This window comes from Mya arenaria, chromosome 7 (genome assembly GCF_026914265.1).
Source record: "Mya arenaria isolate MELC-2E11 chromosome 7, ASM2691426v1".
NCBI lineage: Eukaryota > Metazoa > Mollusca > Bivalvia > Myida > Myidae > Mya > Mya arenaria.
Genome location: NC_069128.1, coordinates 52683296 through 52702433, shown reverse-complemented (window position 1 = coordinate 52702433; position 19138 = coordinate 52683296). Strand labels below are relative to the sequence as shown.

General features: G+C 39.5%; 1 protein-coding gene across 1 annotated transcript; it reads left to right on the top strand.

Annotated features, from left to right (window-relative positions):
• The first annotated feature begins 1922 nt into the window (after positions 1 to 1922).
• On the top strand, positions 1923 to 17105 carry LOC128241596 (heat shock 70 kDa protein 12A-like). Its single transcript, XM_052958604.1, has 8 exons — positions 1923 to 2147; positions 3462 to 3566; positions 3947 to 4036; positions 4674 to 4892; positions 5016 to 5169; positions 5421 to 6011; positions 6277 to 6339; positions 15599 to 17105. The coding sequence occupies exons 1-8, from the start codon at positions 2043 to 2045 to the stop codon at positions 16012 to 16014; spliced, it is 1743 nt and encodes a 580-aa protein (XP_052814564.1). The 5' UTR covers positions 1923 to 2042; the 3' UTR covers positions 16015 to 17105.
• The last annotated feature ends 2033 nt before the right edge of the window (positions 17106 to 19138 follow it).

Genomic DNA, 19138 nt, shown 5'->3' with positions numbered 1-19138 from the left:
GGCCTGTTTCGTTAAAGGGTCTTAGTCAAAACTTTAATATCCTTAATCTGTATACTAGTTCACGGGTCAAAATGGATTTCCCATCTCCTCAGCTTAGTGTTTATTTCAATACTGGATAAAGTTCAATTCGCATCATAATGTAGCAAATTAAGAATAAGAACATACTCCGAGGTGATTTCAGTGTATGACTTAAATTTATTGTCATTAAAATGGGGCCCATTCGGGGTTCAGAGAACAAACTATTTGATATGTTTTAAACTATAATACTACAAGGTTTTTTTTAAAATGAAAAGGCTGAAATCCGACACTCGGACAAACATTATAGTGAATTAGTAATTGTCCCCTGTAAGTTAACGGGCTTGAATTGATAGGGCCATTCGCCCAAATACCAAGTTTGTTAGTTATGCCCGAATGCGCTTACTATGCACACTAGAATTCAGTATTGTTAAATGTATTATTTATTTATCATTATTTTGTATTATTTCATTTTTTGTTTTTGGGGATGGGGGTGGGGAGGGTAGCTGTATTGCTCTTGGTTATTTTGCAGTCTGAAATGTAGATATTGCATTGCTAGAAGAAAACATATTTCAAGGTTATGAGATATTAAATAGATGTGTTGCAGCAATTACCTAAAGAGAACAAGTGATTGGTTAAAGGTCAATTTAATTTTCGGGATGCATCAACAAATTTCAGTCGTTGATGCAGTATTCTTGTAACGTGACCAAATAACGTTGAAAACTTTATTTGTGGTATACCTATAATAGGACTGACAAACAAACCCTGTAAATATAAATAAGGTTCAGTGAACCTCTTTTGTGCAAACTTGCATTGGTTTGCGTCATATGTCGCTATAAAGATACAGCTCTATCCTTACCCGCAGCATTTCGAACTATACGTCAGTATATTTGATATTAAAAATGGTTTAAACCCGAAGTTAACTCTTATCCCAGTGAACTCGTGTTTCACAAAGCTGCTATCTCATCGTTTATTGAATAAGGGGTTATTGTGGTCTGTGTGTGGTACATTTGTGATTAACTTTCGGTGTCGTTTAGCCCCTAAGCTTGTGTCTATATTTAAAGTGGTGCCTACTGACTTGTAACTACATATTTTATTACATTACATTGTCGTGTTTCACTGACTGTTCGTTCCAAGGTTGTTATGGCCACATTTATTGATAGAGGTATCTGTGGTCTGTTTGTGGTGTTCATGTGTGTATATCGTTCGGTGTCGTTTCACCTCTAGACATTTAAATATTTAAAGTGTTGCCTACTTACTTGTGACTTCATTTTTCATTATATCATATATTGCTTTGCTATTCACTGTAAGTAAAAGTAACATTTTTACTGTTTTGAGGCATATAAGTCGCAGTGTTTAATCGGCCCCAAGAAGTGAAAGACGTACTAGCGATATGCTGGAGATCAATTTATGGTTTTGCGCGAATAAAAAATTGCAAGTGATGATATCGTATTTGTGTTACGATAGAACCAATATTGACCAATAAGATTGCGATGAACACTTTAATAGGACTAGGATAGGATATTGCTGCTCAATATGTTCCATTTGTTCTGATATTGCTATGTTATTTATGTGTATAATACACATATGCTGTATATTACATACATGTCTAATGACTAGGTAATCATTTGCATAAAAAAGAAAATCAATAAAATAATCAATCTTTATTTCGTTTTAATACATTTGATTTGTGGGTCAAACTGCACGTGTATATTGTTTAAAATGTCCCATTATCTGGTTGCACTACCCCTTTGTCTGTGTTTAACTACCACTGAGCAATCTGTTTACCAATATCTATAAACGTTATCGATAGTTCATAAACCGGAACACTGTATTCATTAAATCAACTGCAAGCTTGATAATCATTACTCTATTTTTGGATTTTTTGACAGTCCATAATACGAATGTCAATATTTGACGTGTGTTAGCAAAATGGAATGTGTTTATTATTGATAGTTTATAAGTGGATCAAGACAAGAAGACATTCATTCTGATAAAACAATGCTTTAGACTCTGTATTTTCAATTATGAGTACGAGCGGTAAACTAATTTCGGTTGCTATAGACTTTGGAACGACTTTCTCTGGATACGCTTATTCTACGAAGGGGGATTTTAAACAGGATCCAGCCAAGGTAAAGCTTAAATAAATATTTAGCATTCTTTGAATGTATAACAACATTAAAGGATTTTCCACCGACAATAAACTCATGAACACATGATGGATATGAAACTTTAAACTCAAAATTTCATTTTTATTTTAACCAGGAAGTAAATAAAGGTTACTTGTGTAAACAAAGATCTTATTTGCAAGCTTGTCATTTTTAAGTACAAAGTATTTCGATCAGGTTTAATTTAAACATATTAGAACATATCAGTATAATGCGATGAGCTTAAACAAAATTATCATCAATCCTGTTCACACTGTCATTTAAATGCCTACCCAGTCAAAAGGCTTTATAAGTGTACGTATACACGGCCTATATTTTTTAACGAAATGTATGGCATAGTTTTAACCACTTTTATTGTTGTTTTATGATTCGCCAAAAGAGCGAAAGTTCTATTTCAATACCTGCAAGTAGAGAAACACGTGTAGGGCATGACTAAAATAGGGCTTGACAATTAGGTAAATAACACAGTTTAAAAAGGAATCTTTTTCTTGTATTGATAAAAAAAACTGAGTTATGACATTCATATATATGCCAATATTCGATCTTCATTTTCAAATATTTAATATTTATATACAATTATCATACAGGCACAACTACCAAATATCCATATTGAATTGAAGGCCGAGCTCAGACAAGAAAGACCGATGTATTAATAAAACGTTAAAATATTTCATTGTACTTAAAACGGATATCTATTTACTAAACATAAGATGTTAGTGGGAAAAAATATAGAATAGTTCGTGTTTTGTTCATGAAAATAGGCTGCCGGTTTTATAAAGTAATTACAGAAAAACAGCTCATATCAACGCAGACTTCAAACGCTGAGTAAATATACTAGAAATATTCACACGACCGGCCACACGCTGCGACCATCAGTTGTAAGGGCATGCTGAATTTATTACGGCAATTAGATGATCATCGGAGAGTTCCGATTATGATGGTAGACCGCTCGTGCGAAGGTCGGAAACTAGTCGTCGTATGCATGACGGTTTATTGCGATAAGCAAAAATATTATTTGATGTTTGTATGGTGTCAGGCAAATGAAACTCTTATGGTCAATAGGCGTTTCATTTTAAAGGTGTTAAGGAGTGATCACTCGGAATTGATGGTAAACCACCCGCTTTAAACACACTTTTTTGTCATAATGCATAACGATTTTACGAAACAAAATTGGCGTCTAGAATAGTTTTATAGTTGATAGTAATCGCCTGCTCATGAAGGTGAAATACAACCAGATTAATAGATGTTACGCATGTACTACATTATCTCTATTAAAAGGTTTTTGCTGCTAACTGGAGTGATGGACAGGGTTTGATAACAACAAAGGCACCAACAGCTGTCCTCTTTAGACCAGATGGAAGTCTTTCTAAGTTTGGATATGATGTACGTAAAAAGTGATTATAAATTGTTTTAGCCAAATGGGAACCCTAGTATTATATGTAGTTTTTGGTCCGTTTACACTTTTGAAAAACCACTGAATTATGTATTTTTTTTTCATTAGTTATATATCTTATCTGATAAAATCTCAAAGTGAAAAATGTTTATAAGCTACAATTATAACCAACGCATCATAAAACGTCAGCAAACATCACTGATTTGTCATTTTAATTTTAGAAAAGAATTTAAGGTGGCATATAAGCACGGTTATTACCGAAGAGCTTTTAAACGTCTGTTATAGTTCATGTTCTTCAGTTAAACATAAGGTATTCAATGATAATAAAAGATTCACAATTAAATTTTATATATTCATGGCTTTATTTCAGGCCGAAACAGAGTATGCCTCGCTTGTGGGAGATAATGCACAGGAAGGCTGGTCATATTTTAGACGTTTTAAAATGTTACTGTTCCATAAGGTAATCTTAGACAAAATAAATTTGTTTTCATCACAATAAGGGTCAGTAGGTCAGAATTTGTTTATGGAAGATTGCTTAACCAACACATTCGCTGCTTAACCAGTCGTCATTACATCTGTATCGCTTGACACGTTTCTTGTCGGTATTAGAAACTCGCTAAAGAACATAATAAATGGGGCGCAAAAATGAACGGTTAAAAATGATTAAAAAAAACCTGTTATTTGGGAAATCGTAAACAAACATATTTTGATACGCCTTTCTACTTGGATTTACGCAAAAAGTGATAGTACGATTAGATTATGCACATTTTTAGTTTCATTATTATAACCTTGCCTGTTTGTTTTAAGCAATAAATCCACATATACATTTAATAATAATTGTTGTTTACCGTTACAAATTTTTATTAAAATGGCATAATATACAAGGGTTTAAAGTCTTCACGTTCAAAATTAAGAGCAGGATATATTAACCAAGTATTTAAATTTCCCAGACCAAAAAAAACCTCTTCATTTTTATTTTGCCCTTTGGCTTGAATGAATTTATATATAACTTTATTCAAATGGCATAACAACTCATATATACGCAGGTGTATGCTTGGTTTACCTCAGCTCCTGGTATAAAGTTTCTTTATTTTTAGAAAGTTACGACCACAACAACATTTCGTGACGAAAATGGAAGCTCAATGAATGCGTTAAAAGTCGTTTCGGCCGTCATCAGATATTTTAAGGACAAATTTCTAGATGACATACAAAATAAAATAAAGGCAATAACTTTGGATGACATTAACTGGGTATTGACCGTTCCCGCCATATGGGATGACAACGCCAAGGAATTCATGGCCATGGCTGCAGAAGAGGTATTTTATATCTGAATATCTCCTTAACACATTTCCTACTTAACGCTTGTTTTTAAAGTACCAGTTATTATCAAGATTGTCATGATTTTGAAGCACCCTTGACATGTTTTATTGAAACAAAAGGCAGGTATACCAGAGAATCGTTTGATTCTGGTGTATGAACCAGAGGCGGCAGCTCTGTTTTGCAAGCATACACCTTTCTCCAAAGAAGCGCTGACAGGGAAAGAAGAAAGTATATTCTCCGAAGGATCTAAGTTTATGATCATAGACTTAGGAGGTAAAAGATATGTAAGCTTCATAAAAATTAATAGTTGAATTCGTACATTAACTGCTGTTTTTATTACATACTTAGTAGTTAAATAACAACAGGGGCAAATCATGCAGCCAAATTTCTCTTGATTTGTATGTTTTCTGATATCTTAGATACCATGGACGAGACGCACAGAACGCGCTTACTCAAAGCAAACAGACAGCATATGCATCTAGTTATCGTCATGAATAAATCATAAGTTTGTACTTCAATTTTAGGTGGCACAATAGATATAACTTCACACGAAGTTAACTGCGACGGACGACTAGATGCCTTAGTTGAGCCTTCGGGTGGTCCATGGGGAGGAGTATTAGTAGATGCAAAATGGTATAACTTACTTGAAGAGCTGTTTGGATCTGATGTAGTAAACGAATTTTGTGAAGACTTTACAGACAAACTTGACTTGGATCGTGTTATTGAAGTTAAAAAAAGAGTCATTCGACCATCGGAGACAGAATTCACCAGAGTGAAATTTCCAACACTTTTATTTGAGATTTTCGCTGAGAAGAACGGAAATATGTCTTTTCAGCAGAAACTGAACAACAGTAAATTTGAAAACAAAGTTAAATACAAGAGAGGAAGTTTGGAGATCCTAAACAAATTGCTCCAGGAAACATTTTGTGATTCGGTATCAAATATGACAGCTCATGTTCAAAGGGAACTTTCACGGGAAGAGTTAAAGGATATAAAGACATTGATTCTAGTTGGTGGCTTTTCAGAGTCGGAATTAGTAAGAAATTCAATCAAGGCAAGTTTTCCAGGATACACATTGCTAATGCCCCAAGAGGCATCTGCATCAGTTTTGAAAGGTAAACCGACAACATATAATTTAAGATATAAGATACACTATAATTATACATTCAAAACTACAGCGACAATACATTCATCAAATATGCACGTGAAACCTTATTTAGAAGCATAGGGACAGGACACAGGCCCAAGAGACACTGAACTTGAGCCACAAAACGTATACACATAAAATATCTATATCAATAAAGTTAAATCCGATCTAGAAGAAATTAGGTGAATCTTGTTGTTAATTAGCACTTTTTTACTTTTCTATGTCATTTTCAGGAGCTGTTATATTTGGTCATTGCAAAGACTTCATCAAGTCGCATAAGTTGCCGTATTCTTATGGTAAGCTATCAAATTGATTGTATGTATATTGAAATTTTATTTTCACTTTCATATCTTTTAGGTGGATACTATCTAAATATTTTTGAAATAATGGTAAATATGTGTACATTACCTTTATTAAATTTAAAAGATGCAATTATGATAAGTTTTCCTCAAGTTATCTTTGAGCTAGTTTGCAGATTTTAATGATTTGATTGTCTCATATTATTATGTTGGTAAATCCAATCGATAAACAATTTTGGACAAATTTCAACAAACCAATGAATTAACCAGATTTATACATTGACCTACAAACGTTTTATACAACATAAATATTACGTTACGTTCGGTTTACCTGTAGTGTGTTATCAGTGCTAGCTAGCATGCTATTACGTTCCACTCTGGTGTTTTATCCCTCAGGCTTTTCAATGCTAGCATGGCCTAACGTTGCACTATGTGAGATTTTTATCCTTATCATAGCTAGCATGAAGTCAAATCCAATAATATAGATTTTGTTTTAGCTTCTCATTGTAAGCTACAAGTCATGTCGCAGAATTACGTGTTATTCTTTAACTTTTCATTGGAAGCATGAAGTCACGTCTCATTCTGTGGTATTTGAACTTCTCATTGCTAGCTTAAAGCCATGTTGCACTCTAAGGTGTTGATCACTTCTCATTTCTAGCATGACCGCACGTCACACTCTTGTATTTTATTCGTTAATTTCACTAGCATGCCGTCAGATCTCATTCTGTGGTGTTGACAAATAATCATTGCTAGCATGGAGTCACTTTGCACTCTCTGGTGTTGATAATTCCTGATTCATAGGATGAAGTCACGTTGCACTATCTTATGTTGGTATCTTCTTCCCTTTAGCATGGAGTCGGTTTGCACACTTTGGTGTTGATAATTCCCAATTACTAGAATGGAGTAACTTTGCACTCTCTGGTGGTGATCACTATTATCATTGCTAACATGGAGTCACATTGCAGTCTCTGGTGTTGATCACTATTATCATTGCTAGCATGGAGTCACGTTGCACTCTCTGGTGTTGATCACTTCTCATTGCTAGCATGGAGTCAGGTTGCACTCTCTGATGTTGATCACTTCTCATTACTAACATGGAGTCACGTTGCTCTTTCTGGTGTTGATCACTTCTCATTACTAGCATGCAGTCACGTTGCACTCTCTGGTGTTGATCACTTCTCATCACTAGCATGAATTCACATTGCACTCTTTCGTGTTGATCACCTCTCATTGTTAGCATGGAATCAAGTTGCACTCTCTGGTGTTGATCACTTCTCATTACTAACATGGAGTCACGTTGCGGTCTTTCGTGTTGATCTCGTCACATTGCAAGCATGGAGTCACATTGCAATCTCTAGTTTTTATCACTTCTCATTACTAACATGGAGTCACGTCGCACTCTCTGGTGTTTATCACTTCATATTGCTAGCAGGAAGTCACGTTGCACTATCTGGTGTTTATCACTTCTCATTACGAACATGGAGTCACGTTGCACTCTCTGGTGTCGATCACTTCTCAATGCTAACATGGAGTCACGTTGCCCTCTCTTGTGTTGATCATTTGTCATTGCTAACATGGAGTCAAAGGCAATCTCTGGTGTTGAGCACTTCTCATTCCTAGAATAGAGTCACGTTGCACCCTCTTGTGTTGTCGACTTCTCATTGCTAACATGGAGTCACGTTGCACTCTTTGGTGTTAAGCACTTCTCATTCCTAGAATGGAGTCACGTTGCCCTTTCTTGTGGTGTCCATTTCTCATTGCTAATATGGAGTCACGTTCCACCCTCTGGTGTTGATCATTTGTCATTGCTAACATGGAGTCACGTTGCACTCTTTTGTGTTGATCATTTGTCATTGCTAACATAGAGTCACGTTGCACTCTTTGGTGTTAAGCACTTCTCATTCCTAGAATGGAGTCACGTTGCCCTTTCTTGTGGTGTCCATTTCTCATTGCTAATATGGAGTCACGTTCCACCCTCTGGTGTTGATCATTTGTCATTGCTAACATGGAGTCACGTTGCAATCTCTGGTGTTGATAATTTGACATTGCTAACATGAAGTCACGTTGCACTCTCTTGTGTTGAGCATTTCTCATTACGAACATTGAGACACGTTGCACTCTCTGGTGTTAATCAATATTCTCATTGCTAAGATGGAGTCACGTTGCAATCTCTGGTGTTGTCTACTTCTCATTCCTAAAATGGAGTCACGTAACACTCACTGGTGTTGTCCATTTCTCATTCCTAGAATGGAGTCACGTTGCACTCTCTGGTATTGTCCACTTCTCATTCCCAGAATGGAGTCACGCTGCACTTTCTGGTGTTGTCCACTTCTCATTCCTAGAATGGAGTCACGTTGCAATATCTGGTGTTGTCCACTTCTCATTCATAGCATGGAGTCACGTTGCACTCTCTGGTGTTGGTCCCTTCTCATTCCTAGAATGGAGTCACGTTGCACTATCTGGTGTTGGTCCCTTCTCATTCCTACAATCGAGTGACGTTGCACTCTCTCCTGTTGATCATGTCTCATTGCTAGCGTGGAGTAACGTTGCACTTTCTGGTATTGTCCACTTCTCATTCCTAGCATGGAGTCACGTTGCCCTCTCTGGTGTTGATCACTTCTCATTGCTAGCATGGAGTCACGTTGCACTCTCTTGTGTTGATCTCTTCTCATTGCTAGCGTGGAGTAACGTTGCACTCTCTGGTGTTGATCACTTCTCATTTCTAACATGACGTCAAGTTGCACTCTCTGGTGTTGATCACTTCTCATTCCTAGCATAGAGTCACGTTGCTCTCTCAGGTGTTGATCACTTCTCATTGATAACATGGAGTCCCGATTCACTCTCTGGTGTTGATCACTTCTTATTGCTAGCATGGAGTCACGTTGAACCCTTTGGTGTTGATCACTTCTCATTGCTAGCATGGAGTCACGTAGCAATATTTGGTGTTGAACACTTCTTATCGCTAGCATTGAGTCATGTTGCACTTTCGTGTGTTTAGCACTCCTCATTGTCAGCATGGAGTCACGTTGCACTCTTTTGTGTTGATCACTTACCATTGGTAACATGGAGTCACGTTACACAATCTGGTGTTGATAATTTTTCATTGCTAACATGGAGTCACGTTGCACTCTCTGGTGTTGATCACTTGTCATTGCTAGCATGGAGTCACGTTGCACTCTCTGGTGTTGAGCACTTCTCATTGCTAACATGAAGTCACGTTGCACTCTCTTGTATTGATCATTTGCCATTGCTAACATGGAGCCACGTTGCACTCTTTAGTGTTGATCACCTCTCATTGCTAAGAAGGAGTCACGTTGCACTCTCTGGTGTTGAATATTTTTCATTGGTAATATGGAGTCACGTTGCACTCTATTGTGTTGATTAATTCCCATTGCTGGCATGGAGATCCGTTGCACTCTCTGGTGTTGATTACTTCTCATTGGTAATATGATGTCACGTTGCACTCTGTGGTGTTAAATACTTTTCATTGGTAATATGGAGTCCCGTTGTACACTCTGATGTTGATTACTTCTCAGTGCTGGCATAGAGATCCGTTGCACTCTCTGGTGTTGATTACTTCTCATTGGTAATATGATGTCAAGTTTTACTCTCTGGTGTTGATTACTTCTCATTGCTAAATTAGAGTCAGGTTGCACTCTCTGGTGTTGATAACTAATTATTGCTAGGAGGGAATCATGTTGCACTCTCTGCTGTTGATTACTTTTCATTGCTATCATGAAGTCACGTTGCACTCTCCGGTGTTGATCACTTCACATTATCAGAATGGGGTCACTTTGCACTCTTTGGTGTTGATCACTATTCTCATTGCTATCACGGAGTCACGTTGCAATCTCTGGTGTTGTCCACTTCTCATTCCTAGAATGGAGTCACGTTGCACTCTCTGGTGTTGTCCACTTCTTATTTCTAGAATGGAGTCACGTTCCACTCTCTGGTGTTGATCACTTCACATTCCTAGAATGGAGTCACGTTGCACTCTCTGGTGTTGTCCGCTTCTCATTTCTAGAATGGAGTCACGTTGCACCCTCTGGTGTTGTCCACTTCTCATTTCTAGAATGGAGTCACGTTGCACTCTCTCGTGTTGTCCGCTTCTCATTTCTAGAATGGAGTCACGTTGCACCCTCTGGTGTTGTCCATTTCTCATTCCTAGAATGGAGTCACGTTGCACTCTCTGGTGATGGTCCCTTCTCATTCCTACAATCGAGTGACATTGCACTCTCTAGTGTTGATCATTTCTTATTGCTAGAATGGGGTCACGTTGCACTCTCTGGTGATGGTCCCTTCTCATTCCTACAATCGAGTGACGTTGCACTCTCTAGTGTTGTCCATTTCTCATTCCTAGAATGGGGTCACGTTGCACTCTCTGGTGTTGGTCCCTTCTCATTCCTTGAATGGAGTCACGTTTCACTCTCTTGTGATGGTCCCTTTTTATTCCTACAATCGAGTGACGTTGCACTCTCTAGTGTTGATCATTTCTTATTGCTAGAATGGGGTCACGTTGCACTCTCTGGTGATGGTCCCTTCTTATTCCTACAATCGAGTGACGTTGCACTCTCTTGTGTTGTCCATTTCTCATTCCTAGAATGGGGTCACGTTGCTCTCTCCGGTGTTGGTCCCTTCTCATTCCTAGAATGGAGTCACGTTGCACCCTCTGGTGATGGTCCCTTCTCACTCCTATAATGGAGTGACGTTGCACTCTCTGGTGTTGATCATTTCTTATTGCTAGCATGGAGTCACTTGCACTCTCTGGTGTTGATCACTTCTTATTGCTAGCATGGAGTCACGTTGCTCTCTCAGGTGTTGATCACTTCTCATTGATAACATGGAGTCCCGTTGCACTCTCTGGTGTTGATCACTTCTTATTGCTAACATGGAGTCACGTTGAACTCTCTGGTGTTGAACACTTCACATTGCTAGCATGGTGTCACGTTACACTCTCTGGTGTTCATCACTTCTCATTCCTAGAATGGAGTCACGTTGCACTCTCTGGTGTTGTCCACTTCTCATTCCTAGAAAGGAGTCACGTTGCAATCTCTTGTGTTGTCCACTTCTCATTCCTCGAAAGGAGTCACGTTGCAATCTCTGGTGTTGGTCCCTTCTCATTCCTAGAATGGAGTCACGTTGCAATCTCTGGTGTTGGTCCCTTCTCATTCCTACAATGGAGTGACGTTGCACTCTCTGGTGTTGATCATTTCTCATTGCTAGCGTGGAGTCACGTTGCACTCTCTGGTGTTGATCATTTATCATTGCTAGCATGATTCCCGTTGCACTCTCTGGTGTTGATCACTTCTTATTGCTAGCATGGAGTCATGTTGCTCTCTCTTGTGTTGATCGCTTCTCATTGATGACTTGGAGTCCCGTTGCACTCTCTGGTGTTGATCACTTCTTATTGCTAACATGGAGTCTCGTTGAACTCTCTGGTGTTGATCACGTCTCATTGCTAGCATGAAGTCACGTTGCACTCTTTGGTGTTGATCACTTCTCATTGCTAACATGGAGTCACGTTGCACTATCTGGTGTTGATCACCTCTCAGTGCAAGCATGGAGTCATGTTGAACTCTCTGGTGTTGATCACTTCTCATTGGTAGAAAGGAGTCACGTTGCTCTCTCAGGTGTTGATCACTTCTCACTGATAACATGGAGTCACGTTGCACTTTCTTTTGTTGACCACTCCTCATTGCTAGCATGGAGTCACGTTGCACTCTCTGGTGTTGAGCACTTCTCATTGATAACAGGGAGTCACGTTTCACTTTCTTTTGTTGAGCACTTCTCATTGCTAACATGAAGTCACGTTGCACTCTCTTGTATTGATCATTTGTCATTGCTTACATGGAGTTACGTTGCACTCTCCGGTGTTGATCACTTCTCATTGCTAAGATGGAGTCACGTTGAACTCTCTGGTGTTGAATACTTTTCAATTGTAATATGGAGTCACGTTGCACTCTATGGTGTTGATTACTTCTCATTGCAGGCATTGAGATCTGTTGCAACCTCTGGTGTTGATTACTTTTCATTGGTAATATGATGTCACGTTGCACTCTGTGGTGTTAAATACTTTTCATTGCTAGGATGGAGTCACGTTGCACTCTCTGCTGTTGATTACTTTTCATTGCTATCATGAAGTCACGTTGCTCTCTCTGGTGTTGATCACTTCACATTACCAGAATGGGTTCACTTTGCACTCTCTGGTGTTGATCACTATTGTCATTTCTAACATGGAGTCACGTTGCAATCTCTGGTGTTGTCCACTTCTCATTCCTAGAATAGAGTCACTTTGCACTCTCTGGTGTTGTGAACCTCTCTTTCATAGAATGGAGTCACGTAGCAATCTCTAGTGTTGTCCACTTCTCATTTCTAGAATGGAGTCCCGTTGCACTCTCTGGTGTTGATCACTTCTTATTGTTAACATGGAGTCACGTTGAACTCTCTGGTGTTGATCACTTCACATTTCTAGCATGGTGTGACGTTGCACTATCTGGTGTTGATCACTCCTCATTCCTAGAAAGGAGTCACGTTGCAATCTCTTGTGTTGTCCATTTCTCATTCCTAGAATGGAGTCACGTTGCACTCTCTGGTGTTGGTCCCTTCTCATCCGTAGAATGAAGTCACGTTGCAATCTCTGGTGTTGGTCCCTTCTCATTCCTACAATGGAGTGACGTTGCACTCTCTGGTTTTGATCATTCCTCATTGCTAGCGTGGAATCACTTTGCACACTCTGGTGTTGATAATTGCTCATTGCTAGCATGATTCCCGTTGCACTCTCTGGTGTTGATCACTTTTTATTGCTAGCATGGACTCATGTTGCTCTCTCTGGTGTTGACCGCTTCTCATTGATGACTTGGAGTCCCGTTGCACTCTCTGGAGTTAATCACTTCTTATTGCTAACATGGAGTCACGTTGACCTCTCTGGTGTTGATCACGTCTCATTGCTAGCATGAAGTCACGTTGCACTTTTTGGTGTTGATCACTTCTCATTGCTAAAATGGAGTCACGTTGCACTATCTGGTGTTGATCACTTCTCATTGCTAGCATGGAGTCATGTTGCACTCTCTGGTGTTGATCACCTCTCATTGCTAGCATGGAGTCACGTAGCTCTCTCAGGTGTTGATCACTTCTCATTGATAACATGGAGTCATGTTGCATTTTCTTGTGTTGAGCACTCCTCATTGCTAGCATGGAGTCACGTTGCACTCTTTTGTGTTGATCACTCCTCATTGCTAACATGGAGTCACGCTGCACTCTCTGGTGTTGATCACTTCTCATTGCTAGCATGGAGTCACGTTGCACTCTCTGGTGTTGAGCACTTCTCATTGCTGACATGAAGTTACGTTGCACTCTCTTGTATTGATCATTTGTCATTGCTTACATGGAGTTACGTTGCACTCTCCGGTGTTGATCACTTCTCATTGCTAAGATTGAGTCGCGAGTTGTGAACCTCTCATTCTTAGAATGAAGTCACGTTGCAATCTCTGGTATTGTCCACTTCTCTTTCCTAGAATGTAGTCACGTTGCAATCTCTGGTGTTTTCCACTTCTCATTTCTAGAATGGAGTCACGTTGCACTCTCTGGTGTTGTCCACTTCTCATTCCTAGAATGGAGTCACGTTGCACTCTCTGGTGTTGTCCACTTCTCATTCCTAGAATGGAGTCACTTTGTACTCGCTGGTGTTGATCACTTCTCATTCCTAGAATGGAGTCACGTTGCACTCTCTTGTGTTGTCCACTTCTCATTACTAGAATGGAGTCACGTTGCACTCTCTGGTGTTGCTCACTTCTCATTGCTAGCATGGAGTCACGTTGCACTCTCTGGTGTTGATCACTTCTCATTGGTGGCATGGAGTCACGTTGCGTTCTCTGGTGTTGATCACTTCTGATTGCTAGCATGGAGTCACGTTGCGTTCTCAAGTGTTGATCACTTCTCATTCCTAGAATGGAGTCACATTGCACTCTCTTGTGTTGTCCACTTCTCATTGCTAACATTTAGTCACGTTGCACTCTCTGATGTTGATCACTTCTCATTGCTGGCATGGAGTCAAGTTGTATTCTCTGGTGGTGATCACTTCTCATTACTAACATGGAGTCACGTTGCACTCTCTGGTGTTGATCACTTCTCATTACTAACATGGAGTCACGTTGCACTCTCTGGTGTTGTCCACTTCTCATTACTAACATGGAGTCACGTTGCACTCTATGGTGTTGATCACCTCTCATTGCTAACATGAAGTCACGTTGCACTCTCAGGTGGTGATCACTTCTCATTGCTAACATGAAGTCACGTTGCACTCTCTGGTGTTGATCACTTCTCATTACTAGAATGGAATCACGTTGCAATCTCTGGTGTTGATACCTTCTCATTCTTAGAATGGACTAACGTTGCACTCTCTGGTGTTGGACTCTTCTCATTCCTAGAATGGAGACATGGAGTCACGTTGCACTCTCTGGTGTTGAACACTTCTCATTGCTAACATAAAGTCACGTTGCACTCTCTGCTGTTGATCATTTCTTATTGCTAGCATTGAGTCACGTTGCACTGTATTGTTTTGATCATTTCTCATTTCCTACATGGAGTCACGTTGCACTCTTTGGTGTTGATCACTTCTCATTGCTAAGATGGAGTCACGTTGAACTCTCTGGTATTGAGCACCTCTCATTGCTAACATGGAGTCACGTTGCACACTCTTGTGTTGATAACTTCTCATTGCTAACATTGAGTCACGTTGAACTCTCTGGTATTGAGCACCTCTCATTGCTAACATGGAGTCACGTTGCACACTCTTGTGTTGATAACTTCTCATTGGTAATATGAAGTTACGTTGCACTCTCTTGTGTTGTCCTCTTCTCATTACTAGAATGGAGTCACGTTGCACTCTTTGGTGTTGATCACTTCACATTGCGAACATGGAGTCACGTTGCACTCTCTTGTGTTGACCATTTGTCATTAATAGCATGACGTCACGGTCGCACTCTGAGGCGTTTGATCAATTCTCATTGTTAGCATGAAGTCACTCTCTCACTCTGTGGCGTTTGATCACTTCTTATTACTTGCATGACGACATAACGCCCTCTTTCTAGTGGTGATCACTTCCTATTGCTAGCATGACGTCAGGTGGCAATCTGTGGTTCTTGATCACTTCCAATAGCTAGCTTAAAGTCACGTCTAGGTCATACAACCAAACATATCAACCGATTTATTTATGCAATAAACAAATACAAATATATGTTATTGTCTTTTTCCCTAGGTGTTAGCACCACTGTTCCTTTTGACGTGAATATCCATAAAGAAGTTTTTAAGACTGTAATGAAGAACGGCAGTTTGATGTGTAATGACATATTTCATCCTTTGGTCAGAAAAGGGGAGAAGATTGTTGTGGAAGAAACAACACGCGAGGAGTTATTCCGATCCCCTAAGCCAGGAATGCTTCATGTAGAGGTTGACATATACAAAATTCCACAAGATGTTACACCCGGAAGTGTCCTTTACACAATAGACTGTAAACGAGTATGCACACTTAACCTGGCTGTTGAAAACATACAATGTGATGAGAAAGCAACGGTTATCGTCCAGATGCAGTTTGGTGGTACAAGGATTGAATTTTCTGCAAAAGAATTCGGAACGGACAATTCAGTGAGCTGTAAGCCAAGGTGGTTCCCATAAGAGATTATTTCATGAAGAAAATGTAGCGTTGTGTCTATTGAAAACAGTTTTATGAGCAATATTAAACTATAAAATATCGGAATTAAAGTGCATTGCTGCATGTTTATAGTACAGTCTACCATTGCTCAATAGGCAAATCAAATTTATAACATAACTAACGGCGCAGGAGTGATATAACCCCATGCAATAATTGTCATATATAACTAGTGTAATAACTATGCAAATTAGTTTACCGCATCTCAGAAAAAATATATTTATACGCGCCGTCAAAACATGTAAACAAATATTAAAAACCATGTTTCAAAGAAATCATATCGGTGTCAACAAACTCAGCTCCACGATCAAACGAATGGTGAAAAGGGCTGGGCTTAATCCAAACAAACACCTCCCTTATCACAGTGCCAGAAAATATCTCGTCCTGAAATTGAATGACAACAAGGTTCCTGCGAACCAGATTATTCAAACATCGATACAAAAGAACATTGCTTCTATACACAAATATAGCCACATAAATCCAAATCAACACAAGGTAACTATAGCTACATATATCCAAATCAACACAAGAAAATGTCCAGCATCCTGTTCTCCAGTTAAATTACCCTGTCTACTTCCTTGCAAAATGCTCATTCTATGCAGTTCGCCAGCAATGCTCAAGTTCACAAACAGTCACAGTCACAGATTCCACATCTAATCACACTATACTGGTGGATTATACAACATTTATGGTACTCCAATTCACGGAGGATATGTCCTTGTGTACATCCATCAAAATGTCAAAAATCCATGCGGTAATCGACCAGCTACAAAGCGAATTCGCACTACTGTAATCGACCGTGACGCTGACTTATGTTTTTTTTAAATTGCAACCGCCAAATGACATGAACACACGCGTAATTACTAATGACGTCACGCAGTTATGACATTGCTCTTATTATTGATTTGCTTTATTTAAATATGCCCTTTTTGCTGTTTTTAAGTAAAACGTTTAAAGTCGGTTGTTGATTGAGACATGATTTATGATTTTTATTGTTGATTAAATGTAAATATGTAAGCCAAAAACTGTCCCCATCCAATACACCAAATCAAATTGAAAACAAAGGATATTTAAAGGATATGAAATAGGTATTAATTTTGTATCGAATTTAAGAAACGAGTACATTTTAAAATTAAATTTAAAACGATAAAAACGAGGCTATGCAAGGAAATGAGAGGAGATCAACATCAAAGAGTACAACGTGACTCCATGTTAGTAATGAGAAGTAATCAACACCAGGGAGTGCAACGTGACTCCATATTAGTAATGAGAAGTGATCAACAAAAGAGAGTGCAACGTGACTCTATATAAGTAATGAGAAGTAATCAACACCAGAGAGTGCACCGTGACTCCATGTTACCAATGAGAAGAGATCAACACAAGAGAGTACAACGTGACTCCATGCTAGCAATGTGAAGAGATCAACATCAGAGGGGGCAACGTGACTCCATGCTAGCAACGAGAAGAGATCAACACCAGATAATGCAACGTGACTCTATGCTAGCAATGAGAAGTGATCAACACCAGATAATGCAACGTGACTCAATGCTAGCAATGAGAAGAGATCAACACCAGAGAGTACAACGTGACTCCATGCTAGCAATGTGAAGAGATTAACACCATATAGTACAACGTGACTCCATGCTAGCAATGAGAAGAGATCAACACCAGAGAGTGTAACGTGACTCCATGCTAGCAATGTGAAGAGATCAACACCAGAGAGTGCAACGTGACTCCATGCTAGCAATGAGAAGAAATCAACACCAGAGAGTGCAACGTGACTCCATGCTAGCAATGAGAAGAGATCAACACTAGAGAGTGCAACGTGACTCCATGCTAGCAATGAGAAGTGATCAACACCAGAGAGTACAACTTGACTCCATGATAGCAATGTGAAGAGATCAACACCAGAGAGTACAACGTGATTCCATGCTAGCAATGTGAAGAGATCAACACCAGAGAGTACAACGTGACTCCATGCTAGCAATGTGAAGAGATCAACACCAGAGAGTGCAACGTGAATCCATGCTAGCAATGTGAAGAAATCAACACCAGAGAGTACAACGTGACTCCATGATAGCAATGTGAAGAGATCAACACCAGAGAGTACAACGTGATTCCATGCTAGCAATGTGAAGAGATCAACACCAGAGAGTACAACGTGAATCCATGCTAGCAATGTGAAGAAATCAACACCAGAGAGTACAATGTGACTCCATGCTAGCAATGTGAAGAGATCAACACCAGAGAGTGCAACGTGAATCCATGCTAGCAATGTGAAGAAATCAACACCAGAGAGTACAACGTGACTCCATGCTAGCAATGAGAAGTGATCAATACCAGAGAGTACAACGTGACTCCATGCTAGCAATGTGAAGAGATCAACACCAGAGAGTGCAACGTGACTCCATGCTAGCAATGAGAAGTGATCAACACCAGAGAGTACAACGTGACTCCATGCTAGCAATGTGAAGAGATCAACACCAGAGAGTACAACGTGACTCCATGCCAGCAATGAGAAGAGATCAACACCATAGAGTACAACGTGACTCCATGCTAGCAATATGAAGAGATCAACACCAGAGAATACAACGTGACTCCATGCTTGCAATCTGAAGAGATCAACACCAGAGGGTGCAACGTGACTCCATGCTAGCAATGTGAAGAGATCAACACCAGAGAGTGCTACGTGTCTTCATGCCAGCAATGTGAAGAGATCAACACCAGAGAGTGCAACGTGACTCCATGCTAGCAATGTGAAGAGATCAACACAAGAGAGTGTAACGTGACTCCATGCTAGCAATGTGAAGAGATCAACACCAGAGGGTGCAACGTGACTCCATGCTAGCAATGAGATGTGATCAACACCAGAGGGTGCAACGTGACTCCATGCTAGCAATGAGAAGAGATCAACACCAGAGGGTGCAACGTGACTCCATACTAACAATGAGAAGAGATCAACACCAGAGAGTGCAACGTGACTCCATGCTAGCAATGAGAAGATATCAACACCAGAGAGTGCAACGTGACTCCATGCTAGCAATGAGAAGAGATCAACACCAGAGAGTGTAACTTGACTCCATGCTACCA